Here is a 16093-nt window from a genome sequence, read left to right on the forward strand (position 1 = left end):
ATTTCTTGGACACCCTAATCGGAACGCTTGAATCTTTATCTGGTCAACTGTTGTAGCACAGTGTCATTTATCGATATTTTCCAAAAAAATTTGCACTGTTTAAAGGCCAAAACTGCCTGAAGGAGCATTCCTATGCTTTTGCGATGTGCTAGAAAGTTCTTAATTATTGTTGAATCGCAATATGCCAAAATATCCAAAAACTTGGATAAATCGGGAGGCTCGATTTTCACTGTAAACATATGCTCTAGTAGACTATTTTTGCTCAGTACAATCCCAGGAATCAGAAACGCGACGCTCCCCTTAACGTTTTTTTTTTCATTCCATAAAAATCGCCCCGTCCTACTGTGAATATGTAAAAAAGTTTTATATTTAGTTTCCATTCAGTAATTACAGTACTGAGCTCAACCACAACGTCAAGGCTTATTTCTTTGGTGGTACATGAAACATTTATGTCTCGATAAGTAAGCACATAAAATCGATCGAAAATATTTATGGAAGCTACATCCACATCGATATAAATATTAATTGGCATATTTATTTCTAGACCAAATAACGTTACACATTCAAAATTTCATCAGATATGGCGTTTGGTGCATCAGATACCCCAAATATGGGACCTTAATCAAACATAATTTTTGAATTTGTTTCAGTTAAATCTCATCAAAATGTTACGGATATAGCGGGTTTGGTACGCCCAAAACTTTTCATCGGAGAAAAATATATATAGGAGCTGTATAAAAATCTGAACCCGTTTTTATTAAAATAAATAGCGTTCACCCTTTGGGCAAAAAAAATTATGATCTTCTCTAATTTTTATGCGACTTGTACGTTGATTAAAAAAATAAATGTACAGGCAGGCGGACCTGCATAAATCCACTTAAAATGAGACCTTATGTACATATATCCCCCAAAGTAACTATTGGTCTATCTGGTTTCCTTTGGCATGTAACAAATTCACAAAGACATAATACCCCTTATAACAGGGTGGTTCAGTATAGTAGTGGCTAAGATTTACACTTTTTTCAAATGAAATATAAATGACATTTTGTTTACCAACTATAGCGTATAAGTTGGACATTAAACATTTAAAACAAAACGCTATTTAGCTATTCGGAAAATTGTTTCACTCGAATGGAAATTGTAATGATAATTTTCTCGTTCACAAACCAAAACAAATAAAAAGAAAATTGCTGTGGTCAAAAGGGATGGGCGCTACCGGTCATGGTACATGCTCTTGACTTTTTTCACCAGTAATTCTTCTATCCACCATTCAAAAGAAACTGACATTTTGTATAAATTAGAAATATTTTCAAATAATTGAATTAGTTGATAATTAGTAAGGGAACGTGCATCAAACGGGATCAATCAACCTGTACCAATTCTGATTGCTGGTTATCCGGTTGAAGAAAATGTTGAAAAATTTTATATTTTTATATTTAAAAATTCAATTCATGATCCTGTTGTGTCAGGCTTCCCTGCCTGAGGAGGATATTGAAAACAACAACCACAGCAACATCGACGATTGTACAAATAACTCATTGGAATCTATGGTGTGGTGTCGCGGTTCAAAAGCTTTACAAAACGCCCTGAATAATTTAAGTAAAACAAATAAACCCGTTGTCATAGTACGTGGATTAGAATTGGTACATTCAAAAAATCAACATTTGACTAATTACACCTCCGACGGTAGCGATAGCAATCAGGTGAATGCAAATTTCGCTGATAATACGGTTGATAATGGTGACAGCGATGACACCTTCCTGGGACGTTTTTCCCGTTATTTGAAAACACATGAGTTGAATATAAAATTTTCGGATTTATTGGCGGATGTCAGTGAACGTCATTACATGGCACGTGATTTGGATCAGAGTGGAATGCAAATTAATTCAATGAGTGAAGAAGGTAAGTTGAATTTTTGACACGCGACATGTATGTACGTACGTACGTACAAGCGTACATACATAAATTGTTGTCATGCCAAAATGTTATGTTGGTAATTATATTTAATTGCGTAGCGTGCGATACGAGGTTTGTGCACAAAATGTGGAAGTGAATTAAAATAACAATTTACATATATTTGGAATACAGCATAATATTAAAAATATGTATTAAAAATTAAATATAAAAAACAAGTAAAAAAGTATTAGTCGGCTTTACCGACAGAGATATACACTAGTGGATTTTATTTTGAGAGTTATATCGTGCCCACATGTCATTGTATAACTTTTGGACCAGTATGCCACGAAGCATGACTTGACCATGGAAAACATCATTTGGCTGTAAACAGGACCACAACGAACAGCATCGAACAAACCCTAAACTGAACTTAGACACTAGTGCTGAACTTTTGTGGGGGACGTACTTTAAGGAGAGAATCGATATGGGCCATTTTAGAAGTTAAACTAAATTTGGAGAAAAACAGATCCAAAGTTTGGACCAAATTGGTTGCCCGTTCAAGACACATCGGGCATACCATTTTAGTTACATTTTTTAAATATTGGGGGGAAGTATGGGAAGTTGTAGACCCGTATTGCCGATCTTCGAACTGAAACTAAGTTTGGACAAGATACGACGAAGGCCAAATTTTGGACCAAATCGGTTGATCAGTTCGAGAGTTATCGTGCTATCCAGCCATCACATATGGTGTCATAGGAGGATTTACACCTTTCGCGGTTTTTTCACAAGAAGTATGGATTGCCCGTGAAAAATCTTTTACCGTCGTAATTGACGCAGCGAATGCAAGTTGCTTTAACAGAAATCAAAATGGGAAGTACCCGAAAGAGTGCGCAAATATAGTCCATATTCGAACCTGATCTATACCTGGTAGATATATTGGGGTGTGTAAAGTATGGACCAAATCGGTCACTCCCTTCAAGAGTTATAGTGAACACAATTTTAAACAATATTTTTCAACTTTTGTGGAGGATTGGACTGATATGGCTTATTTTCGAACTTAAACTAAGTTTAGAGAAAATATTACGTAGGCCAATTTTTGGACAGAATCTGCAGATCAGCTCGAGAGTTATCGTGCTCTCCAGCTACTACATGTGGTGCCATAGGGGGGTTTTCACCTTTCAGGCTATTTTCTCAGGAAGTATGGACTTGCCCCTGACGAAACTTGCACCGTCGTATGGGGGCAGTGAATACAAGTTGTAACAACAAAAATCAAAGCGATTCGAGACCATATGCTAAACTGAACTTTTCCGAAATTTTGTGTGGGAGGTATCCGAAGGAGTAGACGTATGGAGTCCATATTGGAACCTCATTTAAGTCTGGTAGAAATTTCACTATGTGCAAAGTATGGACCAAACAAATATAGAAAAATTTCGAACTTTATTGGGGAGGTACCGGAAGGAGTGGGTCGATATAACCCATCTTCGAATTAAAACTAAGTTTGTACAAAATATTACTAGAAACAAATTTTGGACCGAATCACTTGATCCGTTCGAGAGTTATCGTGCGCTCCAGCCAGCTCCAGACAGATAGACGGGCGGACATTGCTAAATCAACTCCAAATTGAAACGGATTTCGTCCAAACATACTTGGGGCTTAAAACCATTATTTTGATGAAGCACATGTTGAGGCTATAAACATTTCGTACGAACATAATAGGAGAGACAACGAGAAAGTTTTCAGTTCATTACTACGGCCTGCTTCTTGTCGCACAGTCCACAGGTTTAGTATTTTAAATATTTGACCTTATTTCCCATCTTCGGTGACGTATGGTGGTGTTATAGCTCCCATAAAACTGTTCCTCCTGATGAAGCTTTCAGCGTCATTAACAAACCGATATGGATGAAATTTGGTATATCAGTATAGGTTCACGTCTTCATACCGTCCCCATAGTACACCCCGATTTTTGGTATTTTGAAGGTTGTGACCTCAATATCCAACCTAAATGGCTGAAATTTGGTATTAATTGCCTGTTTCACTAAGACGATTCGAATACAAATTCGTTCGAACTAGTACCAAACTTCTGTTTTTTCAAAAATATTTCAACTGTTCTTATTTTCTATCAAACAAATATTCCTACAACAACAGGAGTTTGGTAGTAATTCGAACGAATTTGAATTCGAATCGTCTTAGAGAAACAGACCATAAGTCTTCGTTGGTGGCAAAAAAACTTTCCACCAGAAATTTGTAGGTGTAGTCCACGTCTTCATATAGACTCCATAGAACGGTTCCTCCAGATTTTCGGTGTTTTGAAGTTGTAGCCTCAATACCCAACGGAAATGGCTGAAATTTAGCATTTTATATTCGTTGGGGGTATAAAACGTTCCAAATGTACTATTATAATAATAATTGTTCTACAAACATACCAAAAAGGACAAAGTAGACTTATGTCATATCAATGAGTGCACCCCGATACACATTATCTCAATGATATGGAGCCTACAGTTTATCACGGAGTCCGAACGGCGTGTCTTAAGATACCACTTTTTGAGAAATTTTACATGACTGCAATACTTAGGAAATGTCGCCAACAATACACTGAGGTATATTTTGCCACCGTTGAAAATTTGATGTTGCCTGGCCTAGGAATCTCACCAAGGCACACATGAAATGAAAAGTTACAGTCAACAAAAAACATAGAACGGACATTTTTTAATACTCAAACAAAAACTCAACAAATGTTAGTGTTTCTTTTATTAAAAAGGTACCTCCTAAAAATTTAAATCACTGATTTCATTTAAATTAAGACAATATATTTATTTTAATTTCTGCCTAGGGTTCTGCGATTTCATTGGATTACCTATGTATTTGTAAAACAAATCAAAAAATAGGGGACTTAGCGTACGTGCGATGAAAATAGAGGACAAATAGAGTGCGTTAACAAGTAAGAACGGTGTTAAGTTCGGCCGGGCCGAACTTGTTATACCCTCCACCATGAGTTGTATTGAAGTAAAATGGAACAATTAGTTTCATTTCGTTTGCGAAGAAGACTAAATACCAAATTTCAACAATTTCAAAATACTGAAATTCTGGAGGTACTGTTATACTGTTATATAAAATTTCGATCAATACCGACCTATACTGATAACTCTCTCATGGAATATTTTATAACCCCATGGAAGACTAAGTAAAAATGGCAGTTATTTCGTTGGGATATTGAGGTCACAACACTCAGAATTACGAAAATCGGAAAGTACCGTTCTATGGTGTCTATATCAAGACGTGAACCGGTACCGAAAAATTTCTGGGGGAAAGTTGTATACCCGCAATGAAGACTAAATACCAAATTCCAGCCATTTCGGAGTAATATTGGGGGCACAACCTGCAAAATACCGAATATCGGAGGTATTGCTCTATGGGGCAATATGAAGGCGTGCACCTATAACGACAATTTGCATATGGAAAGTTTTGTATCCCAAATGAAGACTAACTACCAAATTTCAACAGTTTCGGTGGAATATTGATGTCATAAACTTCAAAATACCTGAAATCCGGTGGTACATTTCTATGGGGGCTATATCGACGCCTCCAAACAATAGTATGGTAAGTCGACTTAGCATGTTTTCAAGTTCTTTACATTTTTATATTTAACGTCCTTTAACTTAAATTCTGTCAAATTTTGGTAATAATCGGACAATCCGAACAGAAGTTATAAACAAATATTTACTTAGCATAGTACTGAAGGTCAAAGAAATTTCCAAACTTTTAGAGCTTCTACTGCAAAACTCAATGGGTGGTAGCATTCTATTGGGGCTATATCAAAACGTGGACCGATATAGCCCATTATCATATTAAAGAATTTTCTCTTAAACACACCTATCACTGCGTTTTCTGCTAGCGCAAGGATCAAGGCTTCAGATCCATACATTAGCACTAGTACTATCAGTACGGCGACCACTATTTTTCGGCTGCTACATAAGTTTCTGGCCTAGGCAACAATACGAGTAACCAGGCGCCATTTCCATTAAAAAGTTCGACACTTTTTTGCATAAACGTACTCAGTATGGTTTGACGTACTACATGGTGGTGCGACTTGAAAAATCAATTAGCCAAAAAAGGAAATAATTTGTGAACATTTTCGTCAAAACGTGGACCGATATAGCCCATTTGCAATACCAAACATCCTAGGAGTAATAGAAACTTCTATATGAAATTACATAGCTCTATCTTAAAAATATCGAACTGTATCTTGAATTCAACAGACGGAGGGACGGACGGACGGACATGATTATATCGACTTAGAATTTTACCCTGATCAAGAATATATAAACTTTATAGGGTATCTGATGAATATTTCGATGTGTTACGAACGGAATGACAAATTTAATTATACCCCCTATATTGTGGTGGAGGGTATAAAAAAAGGTCCGGCACAAACCTCTTTTATTTGTTATGATATATGAAAGTATATGAAATAAAGTTACATATATACTATTAAATGATATATATGTTATAATACGATGATAAAATTGATGACCTTCCCATACCCATGCCCTTTTTTCAGTTAACAGCCTGTTTTTGTAAAAATGCTTGCATGAACACGAACGTACACGTCCAAAATTTGGTTCTTGTAAAATTTAAAGAACCATTCCTCTTTATCTAAAAGCTTTCATCTATTTTGGTAAAGCTTTTATATTTCAAGGCTTCCATAATGTTTATTTTGTTATTCCCGATATCTCCCCCACAAAAGTTCGAAAATATTCGCTAAAATGGTACTCTAAATATTGTCGAAACACAGTTTAAAAAAGCCTTATCTATCGATATCCCCGCAAATTTTTGCGCTTTTATCCTATCCACATTGTCTTGGAAACCCCTCTAAATACGTATGTTTTTTTTTGGAAAAAAAGTATATCAATCCACACATACTGAGGGTATATCTCTGTCCATACTTTTTTACTTGTTTTAAATAAGGTTAGTGTTATAACAGAGAATAAGCTTTCAATTTAATATGATGATCATATAGTATTTGGCGGGAAAAATGGAGCGAGTGAAAATTTTTAATATATAAGAAGACACATTCCACCCACGAGAATTATATTTATAGTAATGTACGTAGTCAAATAACATAGCTGCGACCTAGTATATAGGGGGATGCCATAGTCTTAATTGTGTAGTGTATATTATATAATTACGCTAGAGGTCGCAATTTTTTGCTTAGTACTGACAAATTTGTGCTCGAAGTAAGAGGTTTGGTCAAGGAAAATTACAACAATTTTGAAAAATTATCAGAAAAAATTATCATTTTGGGAAAATATCCATTTTTGGGCGACATTTTAAACTCTGGGGCATATTCCGACCAATTACGAATACAAAACTTTTAAACCAACTCTTGACCTCTCCTTCGATGCAAGTTATATCAACAATAATTAATGAAAAATATCAATTATTTATAGCGTGTCGCAATCATATAAAATAAATTCCATGGAAAAGAGTGTCCAGAGCAAATGGTGTAGGATATCACCTGGTCGGCCTCGTCCGACTATAGCCCTCTCTACACCACTTTGTGGAGGAAGGGTATTATAACTTGGTTTTGGCCCAAAAGTTTGTTACGTATCGAAATAATGGTCGGAGACCTATATTTATATGTATATATAACAAACTGACGAGCTCAGTCGATCTGGCTTCGTGTATCCGTCCGTCTGTCCATCTGAACCTTGCAATCGTGCTACAGGTCGCAATTTTGGTCAGATCGTTTTGGTGATGGTCAGGGGTGGGAATGTCAAAAAACTTATTTGGGGAAAAATCTAAGGTTTTATTCTTATGCGAATATCTCCGCTTCTAATAGGGGTATTCTAAAGGCAAAGCCTGTCAATGGAAGAGGAAAAGATCACCTTTACAATGATGCAAATGGGTTGGTGTATGTGGTCAAACAAAGGATCCAACCCAATTTTTCATACTTGGAATTTTAATTGTAATGACGAATACCACAACCCTGGATGAGGGTCTTCCAAAAGCAAAGCCTGACGATGAAAGTAGGAAATCTCGCCTTTACAATGATGAAAAGTAGGTTGGTGTAGGTGATCAAACAACGGAGATATCGCAATAGTCGCTAATGGGTCCCATTTTTATTTTTTTTTTTTTTATTTAAAATGTAAATATGAATATCGTATCTTTGGTTGGGCGCATTACAACAAAAGCGAGATTTTGAAAAAGGCACTCAAGTACCCAAATTTCCAATTTTTGGGATTTTATTTCCATGACGGATCTCTCCACTTATGTCCAACAGAGAATCAAGGGGAGAACCTTTGTTGTAATCACCTTTTTATTTGCAATATTTAGACTTTAAACTTCGTGCAACTTTTCCGAAAATACCTTGATTTCGAGAGTGCTATAATTATTATACCCTCAGCCTTTAGGCTAGAAAGGATATATACACATTGATACGACCAATAATGTGCCTAATCGAAATAACGGGTTTAGACCCCGAGTATGTTTGGACGAAATTCGTTGCAGACAATTTGGAGTCGATTTAGCCATGTCCGTCCGTCTGGCTGTCAGTCTGCCTGGTTGGTGCACACGATAACTCTCGAACGGATCAACCGATTCGAACCAAATTTTGGCTATCGTAATATTTTGTCCAAACTTAATTTAAGCCACTTAAAATAAGGCCACATCGGTCCACTCCTTCCGGTACCTCCCCCACAAAAGTTCGAAAATGTTCGGAAAATTTGTATGCACAATAACTCTTGAAGGGAGTAACCGATTTGGTCCATACTTTGCACATCGTGAAACTTCTACCAAACTTAGATGAGGTTTCAATATGGACTCAATCGGTCCACGCCTTCGGGTACCTCCCACACAAAATTTCGGAAAAGTTCACTTTAGAACCTGTACTCGAATCGTTTTGATTTTTGTTGTAGCAACTTGTATTCACGGCCCCCATACGGCGGTACAAGTCTCATCAGGGGCAAAACCATACTTCCTGAGAAAATAACCTGAAAGGTAAAAAAACTTATGACACCCTGTATAGTGGTTGGAGCGCTAGATAACTCTCGAACGGATCTGCAGATTCGATCCAAAATTTGGTCTTCATAATATTTTGTCTAAACTTAGTTTAAGTTCGGAGATAAGCCATATCGGTTCACATCTTCAGGTACCTCCCTTACAAATGTTTAAAAATGTTCGGAAAATTGTGCGCACGATAACTCTTGAAGGGCAGGACCGATTTGGTCCATACTTTACGCATCCTACCTCCCACACAAAATTTCGGATAAATTCACTTTAAGACCTGCTCTTGACTAACTTTGATTTCTGTTGAAGCAACTTGCAATCGCTGTCTCAATTACGACGGTAAAAGCTTTTTCAGTGGCAAGTCCATACTTCTTGGGAAAACAGCCCAAAAGCTGTAAAAAAACCCCTATGGCACCATATGTAGTAGCTGAAGAGCACAATAAATCTTGAACTGAGAAACCGATTTGGTCCAACATTTGGCCTTCGTCATATTTTGTCCAAACTTGGTTTAACTTCTAAAAAGGCCCATATCGGTCCTCTCCTTAGGATACCTCCCCCACAAAAGTTCAACATTTGTGTCCAAACGCAGTTTAGGGTCTGTTCGGAGATCCTTTACTTCCTGGCATACTGGTCCAACAGGTGTAAGATAACCCACTGAAATGACTAGTGGGCGCGATATCTATCGAAAATATATGACTCTCAAAATAAGACCCACTTCCGTAATGCACTATGTCGTCCATTCCCTCCTCCGCAAAACTTTTGAACTTTAATCGTCATCCACATTTTTGTCGGCAAGTTCAAATGTCCAAAAAGTGCCACAAAATTCTGAAAAGACTCTAAATACATTCGATCTGTCCGTAGGTGAAAGTTCCAATTCACATAGGCTGAGGGTATATATATAGATATATCTCTGTCGGTAAAGCCGACTGATACTTGTTTAACTTCCAGTTACCATAGAATAACTAGTTATTTTAGTGGTCATAGAATAACTAGTAATTCAGTGCGACATGCCCTTGTTAAAATAGTTTAGTAGGGGGTTTTGTAAGTAGTTTCGGCTGTCAAAAATCCCTTACAAAACCCATTAGTTTGGTAGGATTTTTTTTGCTGGGAAATGTTGAGTTAATTTACATTTATGGTTCCCAGTGATCAATAAACTTCTCCGCCATAAATTGTGGACATAGGTAAACGTTTTGGTATAGTCCCCAACGTTACCGCCCGATTTCGGGTATTTAGAAGACTTTATCGATATTTTCGGCCCAAATTTTCTATAATTTGTAATAGGGTTCCCTTGGTAAAAAAATCGCAGCAAAATTGGGGATATAGGTTTACGTTTTGGTATAACCCCATATAACCCCGATTTTAGGTAAATTTTAGCTGCAGTTTCCGGCCGAATTAGTTATAATTTAGTTCCCAGTTATTAAGATTGGATTGGATTTTTGATTTTGGGTTTTTGATATTTTTAGCTAAATTTTCTGCGAAAACTAGGTTTAGTTTAGAATTTTGGTCCGCCTGAACTTAACGAATTTCTATTCGTATTAAACTTAGGTCCACCACTCCGAGTAACATTTCCTTAACTTTCAAAATAACACTCGTACATTAATGCACACATAAGTTTGTCTATGTTTGCATTAATATTTAATCCATTGACTTACTTTAATTACTCGACAAAACATGTACAATGCACAAAGTATGCTCATACATATGTATGTACGTTATTTAGTTACCTGGACAACGGGTCGTTGGACGACTTTGTGTGTTTGCAGATGGCCGCACGGAAAGTAAATTATTGTACTACTGATATATTGGCACAAATTGTTGTGGTTGTGGGAATAATTGGCTTAATTTTAATGACAGTCACGCACAATGGCATACAAACATGTTTACAACTTCCGTGCACTGAGGCAGAGTAGTAAATCAATTAATCATGGCATGTGAATCAAATCAAAATGCAATGAAAAAGAAGAAAACGACAATAAGCTCAAATTAATTGATCTTATTATAAATACGTTTGTATGTACGATATATGAATATAATAATTCCGTAATTTCCAATAAAACGTGTCATGATTTGTCAAATATGTAGTTTTTAGGTTGTGAACAACAAAAAATAAATAATTGAAATAGAAAATATATTAATTAATATGTGGTATTATATTTTGAGTTACTAAATAATATGGTTTTTATAATAGCATGGATTAGAGTTTATCAGTCCGTTTTTCTATGTCGATAAGCAATTTGAAATTACAAAGGGGGGTTTCTCTTTTGCTTCGTTTTCTAGAATAGCCATAGCTAGCCCAGTCAAAATAGACATTGAAATTGCATTCCCACAAAGATACATTTTGGAGCAGTGCTAGTGTTTGACATTAGAAGCAATGCCCTAAAAGTCTCAATCGATCCCATGTGTGCAAAAAAAAGTTATTCGGGGTCAAAGGTCAAAATTTAAGGTTTTTTAGGTTTTCGGAATTTTTCAAGTAACTGGTAGGACCAATCGAAAAATTGACTAGAGTAAATGTTGAAAAATTCCCCACAAGTTTTGTCTTATGATTTTTTCCTAGAACGAACCATTCTTGAGATATAGCTGTTCTAAAAGACACGTCATTTTGTCCTGATAACGTGTTTTTAATTCGCGTGAAACGCGTGTTTTAGTTCGATTCGGTGAAAAAAGTTTCCACGCCGACTAAGATTTCTAAATCTCTTTTGAACATTTTTATAAAGAGAATTTTGATTTTAGTTTTTGAGCAAACATTTATATATATACATTAGGGTTATGACTGTTTTACAACCACATATCCCTGCATGATATTTCGATGAGCTTTTACTTAAGATTAGATAAAAACTTAGTTATAAGGTGATTTTTTAAAAAAAGCTCACACAAAAAAAGCTTTTAAATTTTTTATATATGAGTTTTTTGGAAAAAATTTGGGTTCACTTTAAGCCCATATATAACTCAAAAAAAGCTTTAAAGCCACACGACATAACCAAAGTTACATAACCTTTTGTTTCTCGCCAATCTTATCGTCATGTCATTACATATATATATCATTTATATCATATATAACTTTATTCCATATATCATGGTTTGTGCTTGACTTTTTTCAATATTAAAATGAAATAAAAATTATTTTTTTTTTGTTTTGCCTTATTAAGGCGAAGGTCATTTTAGAGTGATATTTGAATTTATTCTCTTTCGAGTTGAGCTATTTTGACCTAAGAGGTACATTGAATTAAATGACTAACATAAAAATAAAATAATTCGAATATACAAATTTCGAATGATTTGTAATATAAATGCTAGTTTCCAAGCTTAGCCTTCGTCCACCCACTAAAAACAACATTCAATATGCCTGATGATCGGTCTAACCACCCGTGGTTGAATGTGTGGGGCTTCGGTGGATTCCTAATTTTTCAATGTACCTCTTAGGTCAAAATAGCTCAACTCGAAAGAGAATTAATTCAAAAATTATTTTAGTTATTAAATGGCAAAAGGTCATTTATTCGTGCCACAGTCAATATCACGATTTAAAGAAATTTATGTATTGGACGTGTGTAGAATTTTCCTATATTGGGGATTATATGCAATTTCAATAATAAATAGCTTATTTAATAACGATTTGCTATTGTAATGGAAAACATATAGGAAAAAACTGCACTGAAAAACACTTGTATGCAATCGGTGCGGAAAGTTTTTTAAAGGTGATAATGCATATCTTAATATTTTTCCATGCTCTATTCGGCTATGTGGTGGTATTTTTGATCTTTGCAAAAGTGCAGAAAATTATAATCCTACTCTACACTACTATGTGGGGAGGGTACTATAAGTTGTTTTGGCCCAAAAGTTGATAACACATCGAAATAATGGTTGTAGACTTATAATTATATGCATATACCAAAATGAATGTCTCGACGAGCTGAGCCGATCTTGCTAGGTGTATCCGTCCGTCTATGATCACGCTGCAAGTCGCAATTTTGATCGGATCGTCACGATGGGGGCCCCAGAGGGGAAGAATCTATTGATTTTGGTGATGATCGGAATTTATTCAGGGATCGGAATGGGCAAAAACTTGCGTGGAGGAAAAGTAAAGGTTTTATTATTTTACGAATATCTCCGCTTTTATTGACAAAATCCCAAAAGCGAGTTAGAAAACTTCACCTTTACAATGATGCAGATTAGTTTTAGAGTTGTGCCAAAAGGAACTATATGGAACTATCTCGTTCACTTCGCAGTTCCAATGGCCAACATTTTTTCTTTGGACAAACTGCGTATACTTACTATCACACGTTACATTTCATGATGTTACTCATACGCTTTGGAACTAGTACAAGGAACTAGGAACTAGATTACCCAACTCTAATTAGTTTGGCGTGGATAAATATCGCAATATGTAGTCGCTAATCCATCCCAATTTTTCTTTTTTGGGTTTGAATTGTAACGACGAATGCCGCAGCTTTGGTTGGGGCCATCCCAAAGTAAAGGCTGATAATGAATGTAGAAAATCTCACATCTCGCAATGATGTAAAGTAGGTTGGCGTAGGTGATCCAACAACGGAGAGATCGCAGTAATCGCTAATACTTCCCATGATTCCATTTTTTGGTAATCGCTCTACAGACCGCATTTTTGATCTGATCGTCACGGAATTTTGTGTATTGATTAGAGGTGGGCGCGTGTCGTGGACTGAGTGGAGCGTGTTCGTGCTTTCAAGAAAAACGCCGTGTTTGTGCGTGTCGTGCCGGAATAATTTTTGGTCTTGCTGGAATAATTTTTGGCCGTGCGTGATCGTGTTTTTTTTTTGTTCGACACGATTTAGCACGATCTGCACTATGTGTCACGATCGTGTTAAACTTTTGGGTACAAAAATTCACCTTTAAAAGTCGTGTGAAGAGGTCGTACTAAACACGAAAATTGAACAGCAATGTCAACAAAAATTTAAAACCGACCAAAAAATACCCAAACTTTAGTTTTCGTACAATTATTTTCTTTGTTTGTCTGCTAAGCCTGATTATTTTGCCCCTTTAAAATATCACCAGATGATGGAAGGAGGAAACGACACCTTTTCAATGATGTATAGAAGGTTGGCGTATGTGGTAAAACGGAGATAACGCAATAGTCGCCAATCCAACCCAATTTTTGGGTTTGAATTATAATGACGAATATCACAGCTCAAGTTGGGTACTTTCCAAAAACAATGCTTGAACGTAGAACGTCTCGTCTTTACAATGATGCAAAGAAAATTGGTGTAGATGGTCAAACAACGGAGATATCTCAGTAATTATAAATATGCCCCATTTTCCATTTTTTGTGTAATCGGCCTACAGGTCGCAATTTGATCGGTTCGTCACGAAATTTTATGTGTTGACGGTGGTCCCAGAGATGGAGAAGCCTATTGATTTGGTCAAGATGGATAATACTCAGGGGTCGGAGAAAACTTCAACGTTATATTCCTATGTGAATACTTCCGCTTCAAGTAGCGGTATTCCAAACCAAAACCTTTCAATGGAAGTAGAAAAGACCACCTATAAAATTATGAAAAGTATGTTGGCGTAGGCGGTAAAAAAACGAAGATATTGCAGTAGCCGGTAGTACATCTCATATTTAAATTTTTTGGATTTGAATCGTAATCACGAATATCCCAGCTTTGATTGAGCGCATTTCATCAAAAATAACAAATCTTGAAGAAGACATTATGAGCATTTAATTGATTCCAATGGCGGTAACAAAAGTGGTCAAATACTAGAGATATAACCAAGACGCTCAGCTGTCTGTCTGTCCAACTAAACCTAGTAATCACTCTACATGTCGCAATTTTGATCGTATCTTTAGAAAATTTTGGTGGTTGATGGGCGACCTAGAGAGAAAGAAGCATGTCGATTTTGGTGATGGTGACTATCCCAACTAGAGTTGGGTAATCTAGTTCCGAGTTCATTGTACTAGTTCCAAAACGTATGAGTAACATTATTATATATAACGTGTGCTGTTAAGTATACGCAGTTTGTTCAAAGAAAAAATGTGGGCAATTGGAACTGCGAAGTGAACTAGATAGTTCCATATAGTTCCTTTGGCACAACTCTAATCCCAACTATAATATTTTGAATCTTTTATTTTAATGGCAAATATCTGTGCTTTTATTTGGTGTATTCGAAACATTTATTCAGCTTATCAAGAAGACCAGTAGAGATTTTAATAATTACATTTATGGTCTAATAGATGAACATTTTTACCAGTTTATTGTTGTAACTAAAAAATGGATTCTACAAAAAATTGTGAAAATCGGATGGGATTTTGATATAGCTCCGATAGGCCAATTTTAGGTATTTTGGGTCTTATATAGCTATATCGAAATCTGATCCTATTTTCAACATTTTTTGTAGAATTCGTTTTTTAGCCACAAAATTTCATAGAAATTGAACATACATAGGGTGTTTGGTGCATAAAATACAGGATATCGGTCGAAAATATATATAGGCGCTACATTCAAATCTGAATCGATTTCGATATAATTTTGCACATTTATTTCTGGAATAAATTCCGTCACACATCGCCACGTTTTTGTTCAAAATGTTCTCATACCGACACTGTTAAAGTTTCTTCAAATATTATTTTTGGTACAAATATAAGTATATCTTGGCTATAAGTTTTGATATATAAGTGGCTATAATTTTCTTTTCAAAATATTATTTTTGAGAATTTACGAAATGTTAAAAAAGTGGCGAAGCCTCCCCAACCATGGGGAAGCTTCGCCATCGATATTGAACATTCGCCAACGGACCCTAAAACTGTAATTTACCATACTTCTTCCTTAAATATCAGCATTATGCAAAAAAAGGAACATGTTTTCTATTGAATAATCAAAAATGATTTTAAAATTCACAAAACGTAACCGATTCTAGCGGTTAATTGAAGTAGGTACCTTAAATTTAGGTACAAAAATCATAATATAACTAAAACAAGATACGATTACTATAATATTTGATTTTAACTTCACATTATAGTGTGGTATATCTATGGTATAAAGAATTTAAGTTAAACATGACAAATTACTAACATTAACCAAAACCGACCCACAGTGTTGCCGCTTCCATACAAAAGTGGACAAAAATAGAAGGAGTTTACCTAGGTTGATGAATTTTTGCACAAGTACTTATAAGAGCATAGGAATGAAAAATTTCAACATTGGTCCATATCGGTTCAGAT

The 16093-nt window shown here is 35.7% G+C and overlaps 1 protein-coding gene across 1 annotated transcript in view; it reads left to right on the top strand.

The window, feature by feature from the left end:
* The first annotated feature begins 1351 nt into the window (after positions 1 to 1351).
* Osi5 (Osiris 5) overlaps positions 1352 to 16093 on the top strand; it is a 29397-nt gene continuing 14655 nt past the window's right edge. Inside the window, exon 1 of the mRNA XM_073964170.1 lies at positions 1352 to 1902. Within this exon, the coding sequence (XP_073820271.1) occupies positions 1410 to 1902 (493 nt within the window). The 5' untranslated portion in view covers positions 1352 to 1409. The remainder of the gene's footprint in view (positions 1903 to 16093) is intronic.

This window comes from Musca autumnalis, unplaced genomic scaffold (genome assembly GCF_047663935.1).
Source record: "Musca autumnalis isolate F117 unplaced genomic scaffold, ASM4766393v1 scaffold_1, whole genome shotgun sequence".
Taxonomy (NCBI): domain Eukaryota; kingdom Metazoa; phylum Arthropoda; class Insecta; order Diptera; family Muscidae; genus Musca; species Musca autumnalis.